This window comes from Lolium perenne, chromosome 3 (genome assembly GCF_019359855.2).
Source record: "Lolium perenne isolate Kyuss_39 chromosome 3, Kyuss_2.0, whole genome shotgun sequence".
NCBI lineage: Eukaryota > Viridiplantae > Streptophyta > Magnoliopsida > Poales > Poaceae > Lolium > Lolium perenne.
This window is the reverse complement of record NC_067246.2, coordinates 313,116,230-313,134,433: the sequence shown is the minus strand read 5'-3', so window position 1 is coordinate 313,134,433 and position 18,204 is coordinate 313,116,230. Positions and strand designations below refer to the sequence as shown.

Below are 18,204 nucleotides of genomic sequence, written 5' to 3'. Positions count from 1 at the left end.
GCAACCGTTCGATCAAATAATTTGAAGAAAGTGGTCAATATATATGAAAGAAACACAACACAATTGACCGATGGTGATAAAATAAAAATTATGAATATTGTTTACGTACTTGAATTTGTTCTAAAATTCGCCCCGTCTGGTAGGTCGTCTGGCGAATGAACTCGCAAACGTAGAATTCACATAAATTATTCCCGTCTTTTTTGCGTCAAGCACTTTATAAGAACAAAGTTCAATCAGAATAATATTTAATGATGGTAATGGTATTGAAACTAGAATCAAAGAGATGCGCGGACCTAGCTAGTAGTACGTACCGGTATTTGTTTAAGTTGAAGATCGTTTTTCCACTCACCCGGAGCCTTGTTGGTGAACCGTTTCCAAGCCCTGCCCGGCAAAGAAAACGAGTAAAAGAGTTATGAATTACTTGATATCGGGAAAAAAAATGAAAGTTGCTGATATACAACCATAATGATTGAAATTACCTCTGGAGGATATCAGCCACGTCGACCCCATGCCGCAAGGGGTTTACTTTTCGAGTCAATGACTTCTATTACTCCAGCGTCAGGTTCAATGATTAGCAGGATAAAGTGAAACCTCCGTACATGCATAACTCATCAATTACATTTAACATCGAGTAAGCGAAATAGATTTAATGTGTTCAAGATAGTAACACTCACTCGAAGTTGTAAGAAAATAGTATTTCCCTTCTGTGTGCGTGTTTCCTTAACGCTGATACCAAGTTATCCTCCGTGCCCTTGGCATAGCGTTGGACACTATACTCATTCACGGTATATAGGTCAATGAACCCAATATCATAGATTTGTCCATTTCGGCATTCGCGGATCTTCATTCTACATAATATAGTGAGTCAACACATGGATAACACATAAAATCATCTGCCTGTGGGTTTTACTAAGCCACACGGAGAAAATCTTTCAGGCCCGCAGTGAACCCGGGCAGACGTCGGTCAACGTACATCCATTGTTGCCGGTTCATCTGCATCATATAATTAAGTTTATCAAAAAACCATTACAAAACATTATAAATAGTGAAATGACCGCTGTACAAATAAAAGGGTAAAGTTGCTTACCTCGATCGAGGAGGAAAGAAAGAGGAGAAAGCTTAAGTGTCGCTCGGGCACCTCATATCATTTTTGTTTTGTGTGAAATCAAGCGGCATCATTCTCTCAGGTATTTCATCGAGCACCTCATGTGCATAACAAAGAGAAAAAAAAAAAGCACACAACCCTCACAGCTTCCACCAAGAAAAAACAGAGTAGAGGGCTGGCTGGGGTGAGCTGAATTTATAGACAAAGGGGGCTTTAGCACCGGTTCGTGTCACGAACCGGTGCTAAAGGTCCCGCACGAACCGGTGCTAAAACTCTGCTGGTCCCCTGCAACGTCCTGGCTGCACGAACCGATGCTAATGCACCCTTTAGTTTGAGTTCGTAGCACAACCGATGCTAATGCTCTTTGGTGCTAAAAATATAAACCATGTTTTCTACTAGCGAGAAGTATATATTTTCAAGATAAAATAAAAATAATAATGAAGTATACACATCTAGTACGGTTCTAAAATAAAAATAATAATGAAGTATACACATCTAGTACGGTTAGAACCGTGAACTCTTAACTTATAGTTGGCACGATTGTCCTTGGCTATGGAGATGGCACTAGGTCAGTTTTGTTCGCTCTTGGAAATAGCAGCATAGACGCTTTTAGCCGGTTTTGGCTTAAAACCAAGTAACCAACCCAACCCGTAATTAGCTGCGAGACTCGGATCGGCCAACAGGTGCGTCAACTATGCTCTCTTTGACTAGTACGAGCAGCGGACCGAGTTTTTCCCCTCCCAGGTCACCTCGCGCGAGGCGTCTCCGGAGGCTCCCCTCCCAAAACCCTACAAATCCTCCCCATCCAGCATCCACGGCCGCTGGCGTCGGCTGTGTCGGCGGTGGCGGCCACACCAGGCCACCAAGGTGACAGGTGAGGTCAGCGCGTCCCGACGCCCCCCTACGCACGGAGGCGGACGTCAATCTAGGCGGCGAGGGCGGAAAGCGGGCAGCGGTGTGAGGTTGTGGAGGCGCTCTCCGGCGCACGACTGGGGCAATGGATGCACGGAGGAGCTCAGAAGGGGAAGCAGCAGGGTCGGCGGAGCTGGGTTGAGCATCGACAAGCACCGGAGGCGGCGGCAGCTCGGAGTGTCTTGCTAGGAAGGAGCTCCTGCCGGATGTGCTGCGGGCGCCCTCCCTATGGTTGCCGGCGTAGGATCTAGAGGAGAAGGGCGGGCCCAATCCGGGCCTTCACAGGCTCATGCTGGGCCGAAGGGGCTGGGGCTGCTGCCGCCACATACATGGATGTCGCGTGGAGTGGGTGACGACCTGGCAGGTGGCCTTGGCTCGTGCCGGAGTTGAGGAGGCAACAGATCCTTTCTGAGATGGAGGTGGGAGTTGGACATGGCCCTTTGTTGTGTGGGGTGTTGGAGACCATGACTCTGCATCTAAGGCAGCAAGGAACTGCGGTGGCGGCGGTGTGAGGCTACATGGAGATGCTGGCCCAATCCTCGGAGGCGGGGATAAGCGAAGAGATGGATGAAAATCCCGCCCGGCGTTTGTCATCCGGTGGTGTCGGCGCCCATGGATGTCGTTCACTCTTTGGAGGCGTCGTCGAGGTGTGTCAACATGCCCTTAGCTCTCTCTTGGGTGTGGGTAGTTGTCTCTGGGGCGAAAGCCTAGATTCAGAGTTGGATCGGCGTGATGGCAGCCTCCTCGGCGTTGTTCCTCTGTTGGGAGCATCGTGTTTGGAGACACAACATGGAGGTCCTAGGCTGCTCTCCTCCAGTGTTCGCCGTTTCCCAAGTTAATCTTCGGAGGCGCAATGTACGTTGTCACCTGTGAGTCCAAGATGGTGTCTTTCTTAGACATTTTCGAGCCCCGCCTTCCTCTTGCCATCTGCTTTACGGCATCAAGGGTGGATGGTGTGTTGGTAAGGAAAGTTTGTGGCGTCACTGATCTTCGGAGGTGACCGGCGCCAGTCGCGATGCAGCGAAGATGCTTATCTTAGGACAGTTTTTTTTTTTTTTTTGCTTCGTAGTGTGTTGATGGTGGTGTGGAGTTGCGTTGTTCCTAGCAAGTTTTGATTCTTCTTATACTCAAAATTATGCCTTCTATTACTCTTGAAAAAAAAAACTAGTACGAGTAACACGGGTTCGTGAAATTGGTTTGGTTTGGGTTGGATCCACGGGTTGGCCGGTTTAATATTTGGAACCAAACCATGCACGGGGTGGTATGGCACTATGTCAGCCCGCGCAGTAATAACTAGTCCATGAATAAATTTGGCCATGACGAATTGTCATGAGAGAAGGTTTACATGGTTTAACTCGAAAGCTGCTCCGATCCTATAGGAGGACGTAATTCACTAACTTGGGTACCAGCCCGCGCAGTAATAACTAGTCCGTGAATAAATTTGGCCATGACGAATTGTCGTGAGAGAGGGTTTACATGGTTTAACTCGAAAGCTGCTCCGATCCTATAGGAAGACGTAATTCACTAACTTCAGTATACTAGCCCTCCTCCAATCTACTCTCTTTGGTCTCTTTTAATTAATTTGGATTTCCAGGGGACGGATGAATTCCGTTGGAGTCTCACTAAAAACGGCATTTTTTCGGTCAGCTCCATGTACAAAGCATTATGCCTATCTGCACAACCGGTGTTAAATAATAAATCCATCTGAAAAATGAAGATACCGCTCAAAACAAAGGTCTTTGCATGGTATCTTCGTCGAGGTGTGATTCCTACTAAAGATAACCTTGTAAAGCGCAACTGGCAAAGTTGTACGAAATGTGTGTTCTGTCACGAGGAAGAGACAATAAAACACCTATTCTTCAAATGTCGAGTTGCTAGATCTATATGGTCAATTATTCAGATAGGTTCTACCTTATACCCTCCCCGTAGCATTGCAAACATTTTTGGCAATTGGCTTAATGGGGTGGATTCTAGGTACAAAATGATTTTTAGAGTGGGAGCGATTGCGGTTGCATGGTCGCTTTGGCTATGTGGAAATGACAAGGTTTTTAATGACAAAAAATCTTCTCTTATGCAGGTCATCTACCGGTGTACTGCTTTGCTCCGTTCATGGTTACCACTGCAGCGTTTGGAGGATCGAGACTTCTTTATGGAGGTGTCTACACGATTGGAGAACACGGTCACAGAGTTTATTTCCCAACATGGGTGGCTGCATAGTCGGAGGATTGAAGCCAACGGAGTGTCATAATAGTTGGCTTTTATCTTTTTTTGTATCGCTTTTTGATGGATCCTAGACTCTTAAACGGCTGTATGCATCCTGGTTATGCAGATGCTGGGTGTAATGCTTAAATTTTTTTGAGTAATAAAGCGCCTCTTATCGAAAAATTAACTTGGATTTAGTATAACTTTGTACTCCCTCGGTTCATAAAAGGATGTCTCAACTTTGAACAAATTTAGATGTATGTAGATGCTAAAATAGGTCTAGGTACATTCAACATCTATTTATGAACGGAGGAAATACTAAATTTAAGTTAATTAAAAAGGACCAGAGGGAGTACCATTGTTCCTATGCGAGGCATCATAGGTACAAATGTTTAGACCAACAAAGTTTAGAGGGAGAAAGTTAGAGTTGGTTTACCCAAAATGAAATGCACTCCCTCCATTATCTTTTATGGGACAAAGTAAGTAGCAATAATTCTCTACTAGCCCATAGTAAAGTTTTTGTTCTAACAGGTAACCCATTTTCTCACATACATACACTACTCATATGTATGAACGCACATCTAACAAGCCGAGATCATCTAATTTCTCTGTTCTTGCAAATGAAACACGTAAGCCATTTTCTTACATACATACACCATTCATCTCTATGAGCGCACATCTAACAAACCGAGATCATCTAATTCCTTCGTTCGTGCAAATGAAACACGTGAGAGATTGCAATTGTTGCAGCTCACTGGCACCAAGCGAAGAAAGAGGTTGAGCTGCCACATCGACGCTCGCAGGCTACAGCTACCACTGACCATGTCATGACGCTCTTTTACACCAAATAAAATGTACTCCTGGCTGATACCACGGAGTAGGAAACATTAGTTAGTCGACCAATCGAGTCCAACTGGTGTTAATTTATCAACGAAGTAATTTAATTCGTCTTCCCACTTCGCCTTGCTTCTCTGACCTGGCTGCTGATAAACTTTTGTTACTTGGCCCCAGATCAACCAACCAATTAACAATGGAATCACACCCATTTTCTGATTGCCTTTATTTCAATTCCCCTTTCATCTATTGTGGGTAAAAGTTTTGACATAACCATTATATTCTATTTTTCTTTTGCTACGTGCCTCTACAAGAATACGTTGGGAACTACTAGACCAAATTTGCCATCCTAGGATAACGTAGAAATCGCGAACACATTTAGGATAACTGTAGACATGCATCGAACCATGCTTTGTGTGCCAATGAACGGTAGGAGTCTCATTCCATACAGTTAAGTTTTCAAAAGCTGATATGATAAGTATTTGTCAGTGTTGGCAGCTGTTAATCCGAAACAGATATAGATATCTTGAGCTCTTAGCCATTGCCATAAATTTAGTATATCGACAGCTGTCTCCTTTCCCGTTCATTGGCACCCACAAAAACAATCTTGATGTGGCATAGCATCTCTCAAAGGTGGTACTAGTTGTTGCCAATGCCGTTCTTGCCAACGACCATGTGGTTAATCAATTTTGCGTCCTTTCTAGTCTCAAAGAGACTCAACGCCCTCCCTGTTGCATCTTGAATCTAGATACAGGCCTTGAAGGAGCAGAACTACCAGGCTGCCGAATGTTCAGGCAAACAAATACGACATCAATGTAAATCCGCCCACACGACACAGATCAAAAGATACAAAAAAAAATAGGAGCTTACTTTCTCACTATCATTGTTCTTTGGCAGTTGAATCACTGAAAGGTTGTCGTCGTGTTCAACGATAGATCCTGTGAAAGCCTGCCAATAGCCATAAACTCGGTTAAATGCAATTTCAAAAGGGTATATCAGTATACATCAGAGTATGAGCAAATGACCTTTTGTCCACTTGATATTATCTTTCGCTCATGAGAAGACTGCCAAGCCAATAACCAGTAGTCAGCACTATGAATACATCAAAACAATAACAAACCATAGATGAAACATGATATAAACTGCATCCCTAGGTCTCCAGAATGCTGCCAGATTTAGGTCACAGAGATGGACTACCTCCGTTCATGAAACTACCCTTTTAGAAAGCGTGGAGTCAAACTTCATTGACTTTGGCTACTAATAAGTAACAATAAATGCAGAAGAACTTCAGATGGTGAGGTGTAAATGATATCATTGTATTTTTCATGCGATGATTCATAACATATCCCATATAGTTTTCTAAAAATATTATACAAGTTAATGGTCAAAGCTGCATGTCAGAGACCGTGCCAATGCCCAAAACATCATATAATTGTGATTTGTGAAAGGAGTGTAATAGTTCTACACTTCTATCAGCCTAAGGTATACAGATTATAAATGTCAAGCCAGGTAAGCACAAAGTGTATGCACGGAATGCATCATGCTAACAAGTAGACTTCAGAAGTCAGCCGTGTGTGAAGATCTAAAGCACAGCTGCACAGGAATATCTGCATATGACATATGCAGATTGGTTTCAAGATACTGTAAATATATCGGATCAGTAACCAAAAATGCGACGAATGTGAGAGCTGGGAAGTGGGAGCCATTACTTACATTCACGTTGTTTTATAATGTTTCTATAGAAAAACAGAGAACCGAACATATGAAAAAAATTACACGGGCAAGTAATAATGGAAGTAAATCCCTTGCAATTGGTACCTCAGCAGAGTATTTTGGATCCTGTCGAGAGAGAGACTTCGACGAACTAACTATATTCCCGTTTTCATCCTTAAAAGAAACAGCTGCAAGTAGGAAATTTAGGCCACAGGCATATAAGCAGGGTATTAAACTTATAATATAGAACTTCAAGCAACATGTTGGCGAACTAAGAAGTTCCAACTTCAGTAACATTACATAAATAAAGTGACAAAAAAGTCTGTATAGGTGTGTAACTTGGTATTCATAATATCCTGTGCACTGTAACTTGTCACACATGGCAGTATCAGGTCTAACCTTTTCTAAGCGGAGCCTGAACTTCAGAGTTGATTATCTGCACATTGTATGAAAACAAACTGTGACTGCTACAGAAGCTAAGATAAACAACTGCGACTGCTAGCCATTAATTCAGACACAAAGTACAAGATTCTGAAGGAGCTTACAGAGGCTGATGGTGCAACAGAAGCACCTTTCAGCATTTCCTTTCCTCCTAGCTGCTTTAGTGCACTCTTCAGCTATTAGTACGAAAAGCAAAATATAATAAGTTGCACTTCAACACATGGTCAAGTTAAGATAACACCAAAATTATGTAACGACGGCTAGAGAAAAACAAAGATACCTGGGAATTTCCTTGACTCCGGTCATTAGCTCCACTCCCAGAAACTGAGGCACCAAAACTAACATTATCGTGATCATTGCCATCACTTAATGTATCCAAGTTTTCTTCATCATCCTCATTTGTTCCAGCACCTTCATCATCATCGTCGTCGTCATCATCATCTTCCTCTTCATCTTCTTCATTTTCTGAAGAACTTCCAGCTTCCTTTTCTAACATTTCAAGTTCGTCAAACCTCGCCATGATTCGAGCATGTTCCTCATCTGATAATGTCCCAGAAGAACTTGAAGCTTCTGGAAAAGATAAGTAGAAATAATAGTCATGCTGAAGCAGAAGTTTCTTTTTGCCAACAAATGTAGGGGCTTAAGGTTTTTCACTTCTTTTAAAGGCAGAAATAGTCCCAGCACAACAAGACGTCCTGCTGGTATGATGTCAATAACTTAAGATTATAATGCTCTCAACATTCCTCCGTAGCGACACACCATTTCATTGTAGAATGAGATATCAAAGATCAACTTGCTGCAAGATTACTCTAGACCTTGTCAATTCAGGAATGGTCGAGAAAGATATTATACGAAATAAAAAGGCAATTCGGGTCTGGTAAATTTTGGTCTGAACCCATATGGTAAGTTCTCAAAGATACCACGCATCCAAACACCCTAAGGACTTACAAGAAGTATATGCATATCGGTATGACATCAATACTGAGCCAAACACATACTGAAGATAATAATGAAGTAAGGATTCAGACTTGGTTACCTGATTTTGATGAATTTATTTCGGCTTCTTCGTCATATTCTTCCCTTATCTCAACAAGACCTTCCTGCAGGCATCAACATAATTAAGCATCCAATTACAAGTAATTTTGCGCAGAAGCAAAGCCCACAATAAATCAATAGAGTGAAGCTCAACATATTGAATAGTTCTCAATTTTGTTAAGACAAAAGAGTACAATCAACCATATGAGCAACTTAGTTTAGTGCCACTGGTACAAGGTTATATTGCTGCACCTCAACGCATTATGTACAGTAAGATGCTGCTGATGTTACACTATTTTCCAGGGTGTAGAGTAACATATTAGCAACATGCAGCACCCCGCTTTTAATAAGAAGGCTAACACAATATAGCATAAACTGCATGGTATCGGTAGCACAATTGTGAAGCACATGTGTCAACGAAGGTCTACTGCCCATTTTCCTTTTTTTTTTTCGTTACCAATGACCTCAACCAAATTGTTATTACAGTAACCTCTTACTTAGCTGAACATTGGTAAACGAGTACACAATGCCTGAGATGTACTCCTCACAAGGACAGAAAAAGGGCCTTACAGAAGCCTCAGCGGCAGTGGACTCGAAGAACTTGGCCTCAGCCTCAAGATCCGAGATGGTTGCCTTGATCGCTTCCATTTGAGTCTCCAACTCCATTCCCCTCCTGTGCAGTATCTCGGTCGTCTGCTTGGCTGACCTATCAGCATAGTACCCATCCCCTAGAAGCACCTAAGGCACAAGGCAAAATCGAAGCTTCCACGCTGAAGTTCAAATATCCCAGGCAGGTAGAGGTAGAATCAAAATAGGAAAAGTGTGGAATGCCATACCAGGAGTTGATTCGTGTGGATCAAGCTGCCTGGAAAAAAAGCGGCGCCGCCAAAGGGAACCTGCAAAACCAGACCAACGCATCCCCAAATTGGCTCGAGGCAAGTAACCATGCTGCTGAAACAAGGAGATAAGCTGAAGTAGGGATGGGTAGGGACCATGATTTGGTGGGAGAGCTCGTCGGGGAGGCGCTGGACGAGGGAGACGAGGGCGGCGTTGTCGGCGAAGAAGCCCTGGACGCGGGCGAGCTCGGCGCGGCGGTCGGCAACGGCCTGTGCGACACGGGACACGGCCCTCCTCGTATCGTCCGGCGAGAACACTGCCCCCAGCGGCGTCGCCGTACCCTTCTTCGCCGCAGCCATGGCCGGGTGCTCTGGACGGGACTCTGGTTCTGGTCGCCCCCAAAACAAAAACCTCCGGAACTAATGGGCCGTGACTATTTTGCTCCCTTACGCCGGGAACTGCTTTACACCGACCTGGTCGGTGTATAACAGCCACCGACCACCCCCTCTGGTCTTTGTTGGGCCGGCCCATATTTCCTTCGACTGCTTCGCTTCGCTTGTTCGCTGTTCGTTATCGAGCTGAGTTCGATTGTCCTCGGTAGCAATTTTAATTTCGCTGTTCGGTGGACTGCTTCTGAACGGAGCGAGTTCGAATCTAGTCGCTAACAATTTTTCAGTACGTTTAATTTTTGGTAAAATGAACGAAGCAGTCACCACATTGATTCTCACACTAGCGCTTTCTCAGTTCGTGACAGTTTACTGAAAATATACGAAAAGTAGATATATGAACATTCATATATAAATTTGAATCTTCTGTCTACAAAAATATTGTATGTACTGAATTTTATATATGAACAATTTTCAAATTTGAACAGTTATCAATCTAATAACCGCTTGAAACAGTTTTCAGATTTGAAAAGTTTTCAAATACGAAAAATTTTAAATTTCAAAATTGTCAAATTCCCTTGTAAACTCCATTGTAAATCACATACATCAGGTTGTGTACAAAAGAAAAACAAACTGTAAAAGATCAAAGTAAGAAGCATTATTAGATCAAAGGTAAGTTGTAAATTCAGCTCACAAACATGAAAAAAGGTAGAGGAAATTGGAAAATGTCTCATGTGTCAAACTTGAAATGCCAAGTATACATAAGGCAATTAAGCTACATAAGTCAAAAATATATGGAAAATATGTTTATTACAAAGGAAAACTGTCTCGTGATGTCAAAATCTGTTCATCTGATATACATGAAAAGATAACTCGAATGGTGAGAACCTCTCGCAAAAAAAACATAGCAGTGCTTGTAACCTGACCAAATGATCATCTCCATTCTTCTCTGGAAAGCTACATTTAAATAGGATATTAGGAAAAAGTTAGAAAAAGCTCCAAACTTAGAGAACAAAACAGGTTGATAGCAGTGGTCTTTTGCATGTACAGCTTACAGAATAAACTTTCAGCTAAGCTCCAAACTTTTAACTAAGCTCACCTCATTGAAGTACAGAGATCCACTGTTACATATTCAGTTAAACCAGAAGGGCACACTGTTACTATGTTTTCATATTCAGGCAAGTATGTTGTGAGTTGTGACAGATACAAAAGACTATTGTTCAGTACACTCAAAACATCTTTCATCCACTGGTGTGTTCTCTGAAATAAAAATGGCAAAGCTCTGCTTTTTCATGCCAATTTCTCTGATTCTCCTTTCCATGTTGGTGTTGTCCCTGAAAAGAAAAGAACAATCAAAATCTTGTAAAACAATGAGTGCAAGGAGATATTTATTTCTTTTTTATCCTGTTGAAGTAAGATTAAAAAATTTGAAACATAAAAAAAACATGAACAAATTATTGCCATGAATGGTTTCCTACCTTGAACATAAGAAAGCATGAATGAATTCTTGTCATGAACTTAATCCTTTGTTGATCATAAAAAAAAATCATGAATGGATTCTTGGCATGAACGGTTTTCTACCTTGAACATAAATACAAGCCTGAAGAGATTCTTGGCATGAACGGTTTTACCTTGAACATAAAAAATCATGAAGAATTCCTGTCATGAACTCTTTCCTTTGTTTAACACTAATAAAAATCATGAACGGTTTCCCTCTTTGAACATAAATAAAGCATGAACAGATTCTTGGCATGAACGGTTTTCCTAGCTTGAACATTAATAAAGCGTGAACGGATTCTTGGCATAAAGGTTTGTACCAACATAAATAAAATCATGAACAGATTATTTGCATGAACGGTTTTCTACCTTGAACATAAATACAAGCCTGGATGGATTCTTGGCGTGAACGGTTTCTACCTTGAACATAAATAAAAGCGTGAACAGATTGTTGGCACGGTTTCCTTCATTGAACATAACCAAGAAATGAACGGATTCTTATACCATTATAAAGGATGAACATATTCTTGGTATAAATGTTTCTCCTAGCTTCAAACATTAAAAAAGCATGAACGAATTTTTGCCATGAACAGTTTCCGCCTTGATCATAAAAATCGTGAATGAATTTCTTCTTCCCTGCATTCACAACAAAATAAAGAACCATGATATTAGAAAAATAAATATATCGATAAAACAGTCAAAAACGTAAGCACCATATTTGCATACAAGTATATTTTGTTTCTTCCATCACCAGAGGTGCGAATGTCACAAAAGAGCAATTGCATCAATACAGCTCCCTATGAGCCATGACGGAAGCGTGAGAACATAAGCTAACTATTGGTTGATGACGTGAATACATCAGGTTACAGGTTCATGTGACAAAAGTATAAGGAGGTAAATCAGTATGTAGACTAGACTAATTGGTTTGGTAATTCCACACTGTTCTCCACGAGAAAAATCGAGAGCGGAAGGTTCACAAGGTGAAAGAAAAATAAACAGAACTTTGAGCATACATGCTAACAAAAATGCAGGACATTAAACAGAAATTAGACCACAAGGATAGGTATTCAAAATTTGAACCAGAAGGTGATGAAATATTTGTCTCTGCTTTGGTGGCGCTGAAATGTTCAGAGTTATACACCAGCAGGTGGCTGGAAAATTCAGCGATTTTTGTCTGCCTTGTTGCCGCTGGAAACATTCTGAAACTGGAAAGCCGCATGTCGAGTGATCAGCTGTCTGTCATAGCCTACACATGTTGTGCTCGAATAATTTCGCCATTGGTTTATAGAGAAACATAAACAACTTAAATTAGCTCTAACTCATGAACATGTTATAATATCCAGTTGCTACAACGATTTTAAACTTCTATGGTACTACATAAATCTTACCGTAAAAAGTCATCAAGAAGCATGTAGAAAACATATCAAGAGAAGAGATAATCTGTTATAACTATAAAGAAACACATAGAGATGCATGGAGAAACAGAAACAAAAACATGAACGTATTCTACATGCTTGTCACTCAATACCTGAAAGAAGACATTCCGGTCACTACGAGGAGTCCTGCCTTGAACCAAGACTCCCCTTAGAGATGAAAATGACCGCTCGTGTCTTAGTAACCTATGACTTAACACTACACCATTGATTTGCTTCCACCTCTCCCAGAATACCAAGTTGCTAACTATAGGGTCAGATTTGGAGCTACAACAGTCTACCAAAATTATTTCATGACAATAATTCCAAAAAACCAACACTTGATTATTATGATACAATTAATACACCATGAGCATACATCCTATATAAGAACAGTGGATCGAAATTACAGACTGCAGCCTACAGGTAGGTGTCAAACACACAGGGCAACGTCACATCGGTAACTCCACTAGAAGTAATTTGTGCAGTTCAACTAGTAAAATCCTAGGAAACACAGACACTGCCTAACATTCAGAATTCAAAACAGAAACAGAGTGAGCACTCAGTTAGCGCTGCAATTTGGAACCCTAACATCAATCAACAACATGCACGAACTAGTATAAGAGCAGGGGCTAGAATCTGAACTAGCCGATCCAGATCCGCGGAAAACAAACATGTGTGTTTGAGTGCCAGTTTCAGTTCTAACTAGATCAAGCAAGACGAAAACCAGCGGCACAGCGACAAGAGAGCACCACGGTAACAGATAAGCTAAGCAAAACAAAACAGTCGGCCAAGCACTTTAGTAGCAAAATCGCGACGTTGGGGTGTAGCTAGCATGGGAGTAAGGTGTTGGGCAGCGGCTGGCCGCGGAGAAAGTGGTAGCCGGTAGGGGGATCTCGAAATAGCCTGCATTCTAACAAACCCCCTAAAAATCGGAACAAAACAACCACACTATTCTCTGAAAAAAATCCTAATCAGAACGACTCGAATAGTGCGTGTACGAGGGAGAAGATGGAAACAAGCCCTAACCTTCCGCCGCCATTGATGGAAATGAAGGAAGCAGACCATCAACCAGACCCTGCCAGCAACGAGAACAACGAGGAACAAGAACTATAGGGGCGAGAAAGGGGGCGGAGGAGGAGACTACTAAGCAGTATAACTTGGCTAAATTTCCTACTCTGAAAGCATGTCTGAACAGAATGAATATATTAAGTGCGAAAGAGTCCTCATGGCTGCTATATCCGCGAGAATTCCAAGTGTTCAAAAAGATCTCCCACATCAAACATGCAACTTCTTGTCGCATACTCCTGCTACTCCCACCTACGCTTCTCACATCACATCCTTGGTCCTTAAACTACCTACTGCTGGTGTACATGAGAGATAAATATTGCATATGAACAACCCCAAAATTATGCAGCGACCAAAAATAACATTTGTGAAAATGTTCCACCAAAAATCCTATCACCACATTCATGTTGATTTTGCTAGCCTACTGCCTGGGATAGATGCTAACTACAGGACCCCATTTCTCTAATCAAGAACATGAGTTGCGAACTACAAACAAAGTAGCACCACTAAAAACATCAGATGCACGACGTGCGTGAATATAGCTTCCATAGGCGAGAGATGTTGCGCAGCACCGGCTGTCCATGGAACAAAGTCTAGGGGAATCTCTTAAACAGTAAGAATCCTAGCTAACACGTTGAAGAAAACCCACAAAATCAACTGGAGAAACCCTAATTAGAACGAATCTAGTAGTTCCGGTACGAGGATAAGAAGGAAACGATACTAACCTTCCGCAGCCATCGATGGAGAGGAACGAATCCAGTAGTTCGTGTGCGGGATCTCGAAAGAAACAGAACTCGAGCGAGGAAGTGGCTGAGGCGGAAGACCGAACTCGGGGGATGAATCGAGAAGAAGCTCTGCCAGCGGCGGAAATCAAGAAGGACGAACGGGGAAAAGCTAGAAAAAGCAGCCGACCGTATATGGGCCGGCCCAAAAGGTAAGAGGGGGTGTGCGGCGCTCCGTATACACCGACCTCATCAGGAAACATAAAACGTAACGTCAAATGCCACAGAAAGTGTTCCTTCCGGCTAAAAGCATATGGTATATACTTATGTAGGTCACCCACAAATTAGCTTAAAAGAAAAATAATCCAACTTAAAAAGGAACTGGGCAAAAAGACTTTTTGTTCAACACAGTATAAGATCTCATTTTGTCAATCATATGTTTCTCTTCTTCCTTGATCCTGAAATCTCTGAAAAAAATGCAATAGAGAAAATGCATAAACATTTTGAAAAAATCATATATTTAGAATGATCGAATAAATTTCAATTGGTAAAAAATAGTAACTTGAAGGGACTTACAGTTTTAATACACCATCTGTCTCCTTCAATAAATTGCTAACTTAATCAATGGAGAAGATGTGGAGCCTATGAAAGAATAAATACAATTTTCCATGCCAATTTTCCTAACTTGAACATAAATTTCGAGCATGAACAATTTCATTTAACATAAAATTCGAGCATGAACGGAATATTTTGAATGAACGGTTTTTGTACCTTAAACCTAAGAAGATTCCCCTACCTTGATAGAAAAAAATAGAAACATGAACGGATTGTTTTGATGAACGGATTCTTTGCATGAACGTTTTCAAAAAAACATGAACGGTTTTCTGTCATGAAAAAGTTTCCTAACTTGAACTTTAAGAAAACATGAACAATTTCTTTGCATGAACGGTTTTCCTACCTTGAACATAAAATTAGCACATGACAAAAATCTTGGCATGAAACTGTTGTGCCTTGAACATAAATTGAAACATGAACGGATTCTTGTCATGAACAAATTCCTATCTCGAACATAAAAAAAATGAACTATTTCGTACCTTTAACAAAAAAAAAATCCATGAACGGTTTCCTAACTTGAACATAAATTTCTAGCATGAACGGATTATTTGCATGAACGATATCATAAAAAAAACCATGAACGGTTTCTTTGCATCAACGGTTTCCTACATTGAACATAAAAATTAATCCATGGACAGTTTCTTTTGCATAAAATAGTTTACTACCTTGAACCTAAAAAAAAAACCATGAACGGTTTGTTGACATGAACAGTTTCCTAACTTTAACATAAAATTCGAGCACGAACGGATTATTTTTGCATGAACTGTTTTCGTACCTTCAACTTTAAAAGATTCCCTACCTTGAAAAGAAAAAATAGAAACATGAACGAATTCTTGTGATGAACGGATTCTTTGCATGAACGGTTTCTTGTCATGAAATAGTTCCCTAACTTGAACTTTAAGAAAACATGAACGTTTTTTTCTGTCATGAACGAGTTCCTACCTTGAACATAAAATTAGAGCATGAAAGAAATCTTGGCATGGCACTGTTGTAGTGTTGTGCCTTGAACGTAAAATTGAAACATGAACGGATTCTATTCATGAACAAATTCCTATCTTAAACTTAAAAAATGAACTATTTCTAATCTTTTAAAAAAGGAAATCCATGAACAGTTTCCTATCTTGAACATAAATTTCTAGCATGAACGGGTTCTTTGCATGAACGATGTCATAAAAAACCCATGAACGGTTTCTTTGCATAAACGGTTTCCTACAATTGATTCATGAACACCATCTTAAAGGTTGCGTCTGGTATAATTGGGGTGCTTTATCTAAACTGAATCAGCACAGACGCATATTCGCCATGTTTCAGATATATCTTTGCAATGTTTGATGAGAACCAGAAGACAGGTATCGAGACGGAAAAAGTAATTCAGGCTCTTTAGTCCGGACAAGTCAACGGCGTACGCCATCCGGTTCTAACTGCATTTGCTATGTACGGACGTGGGTTGCGACTGTAAAAAAAGCGCATATAATGTGGCAGTACTGAAGTGTAACAAGGCACCTGGATATGTATATCGATCCATGGAGGAGCAAATCCCTGGAGGAGGCCAGTAGTAGTGCGTCACTATGAATAAGGAGAAGGAACTGAAAACAGTTACTAAGCAGCAATCCATGCTTCTGAATGATGCAATAATGTCGACGATGAGTCCACTACGATGGCCTTTTTTAAAACAGTAATTTCTAACTTTAGACAGCAAAGGACATTTTATTTCCGAAAACACACTCCTTATGCAGATGCGCAAAAAATATTTACATAAACTCAACGAAATCTAAACACCGTATATTCCTCAAAAATAACTCTTAGGCCCTAACTGCTTACCTAAACCAGCCAAACACAATTCTCACTCAACTTCGGGGACCATTCAGGTCAAAAAGAATCCTATTCATGTGGTAATAAAAATAAATCAAGTGCGAAAAAGAGCGAGGTATCCAAGTTACTCCCAACTACGCTTCTCAAATCACATCCTTGGTGTTTAGAAGGACCTACTGCTGGTGTATATGATAGACAAAAATAAAATTTGTGCAAAATCCTAACAAAAATCCTATCAACCCTTTCCCTGTTGATTTTACTAGCCTACTGTCTGAGAGGGATGATAACTGACCGCATTTCTCTAATCAAAGAACATGATTGAGCGAGTCAAAAGCCAAGAAGAACAATGTTTTTGCTTCCAGGGTTTAGTTCATTGAAGAGATGGTAGAGATACTTATAGATTTTGTGCTTATACATGGCGAAATGAAACTTTTGCAGACCTACAGTTCCCTCAAATTTGCTGGTGAGCTCACGGAAACCAAGTTAGCCAAGTTTCAGTGTTCTACCGCTAGTATGTTTAATAACTAATATCCTGACACTTTGTGTATGCAGGGCTGGTAAAAGATACTGAAGAAGAATGACAAAAGAACTGCAAAACAAAAGGAGCACAACTAAAAAATATGGTTGGTAAGAACTCCTGCAATATCAACTCTTGTCCATAATATAGTTGAGGACTCATTTATCTTTCCACCATTATCTATAAAATGTGTTATTATCCCTAATTTATTTCAGCCTAAAGGTTGCTTGTCAGTTAAACGTATGATGAGTTATGAATTGAAACCTCAAAAGTAGCAGCCGGTCTACAGTGGTACATCAGAGCAGAAAAATAATTGACACGGTCGCTCCCAGCATGGTAAACATTGGGGATAAGCTGCTAGCAAAGCAGGAGAAATCAGATGCTCGCAAAAAAGCATCCATATGCCAAAGATGTTGCGCAGGGCCGACTGTACATGGAACAAAAGGCTAGAAGATGCTCTTAAACAGTACGAATCGAAGCAAAAAACAACTGGAGAAACCCTAACTAGAACGAATCAAGTAGTTCCCGTACGAGCAAACGAAGGGAACGATACAGACCTTCCGCCGCCATCGGTGGAGAGGAAGAAAACCAGTACTTAAGCGAAGAAGTGGCGGAGGCGGAGGCGGACGACGGAACTCGAGCGAAGAAGTGGCGGACGCGGAGGCGCAAGACGGGGACTCGGGGGGCGGCGCAGGACGGGACGATGCCGAAGAAACAGTATGCCGAAGAAGAAGCAGTCGACCGCCGAATATGGGCCGGCCCAAAAGGTACGCCAGGGGTGTGCGGCGCTCCGTATACACCGACCAGGTCGGTGTATAGGATTTGCCCCTTACGCCTGCCCTTACTTCACTTGTCATATAGTTGGGCTTTGATATTTTTAAGTGGACTGACTCAGCCGGCCCAGGTAGAGGTTCATTGCACCTGTTTTGGGACGCGAATGGGAGGGGAGGTCCTAGACATCGCTTTAAGCGATTATTATGGACAATATCGCTTAAGAGCACACCACCTGGGCTAGGCCCATTTATCTCCCGTGCTTGTACAAGCTACCTCATTTGGATGGAACCATCGCTAGTTCGCTATCTGTAGTAGTTTTTCC

At 41.5% G+C, this 18,204-nt stretch overlaps 2 protein-coding genes across 13 annotated transcripts; both read right to left on the bottom strand.

Annotated features, from left to right (window-relative positions):
* Window positions 1-5,449: 5,449 nt before the first annotated feature.
* On the bottom strand, window positions 5,450-9,490 carry LOC127345490 (uncharacterized). Its single transcript, XM_051371968.2, has 11 exons — window positions 9,235-9,490; window positions 9,079-9,138; window positions 8,813-8,980; window positions 8,244-8,307; window positions 7,488-7,777; window positions 7,312-7,383; window positions 7,166-7,202; window positions 6,872-6,954; window positions 6,079-6,117; window positions 5,924-6,001; window positions 5,450-5,832 (listed from the first exon to the last, which is right to left on the bottom strand). Exons 1-11 carry the CDS (start codon window positions 9,436-9,438, stop codon window positions 5,770-5,772), a joined length of 1,158 nt encoding a protein of 385 aa, XP_051227928.1. The 5' UTR covers window positions 9,439-9,490; the 3' UTR covers window positions 5,450-5,769.
* Window positions 9,491-10,241: 751 nt separating this feature from the next.
* Window positions 10,242-17,911, bottom strand: LOC127345489 (uncharacterized). 12 transcript variants are annotated; one of them, XR_011756229.1, is made up of 6 exons: window positions 17,666-17,909; window positions 14,168-14,631; window positions 11,467-11,598; window positions 10,944-11,378; window positions 10,565-10,799; window positions 10,242-10,422 (listed from the first exon to the last, which is right to left on the bottom strand). XR_011756229.1 is itself a non-coding variant. In XM_071828640.1 (5 exons), the coding sequence occupies exons 1-4, from the start codon at window positions 12,179-12,181 to the stop codon at window positions 10,756-10,758; spliced, it is 366 nt and encodes a 121-aa protein (XP_071684741.1). In that variant the 5' UTR covers window positions 12,182-14,161; the 3' UTR covers window positions 10,242-10,422; window positions 10,565-10,755. The 12 variants fall into 12 exon arrangements, 1 of the variants encoding a protein (XP_071684741.1); XR_007878723.2 differs by having other exon boundaries at window positions 10,944-11,382; window positions 17,666-17,908; XR_007878722.2 differs by having other exon boundaries at window positions 11,332-11,378; window positions 17,666-17,902.
* Window positions 17,912-18,204: the final 293 nt, after the last annotated feature.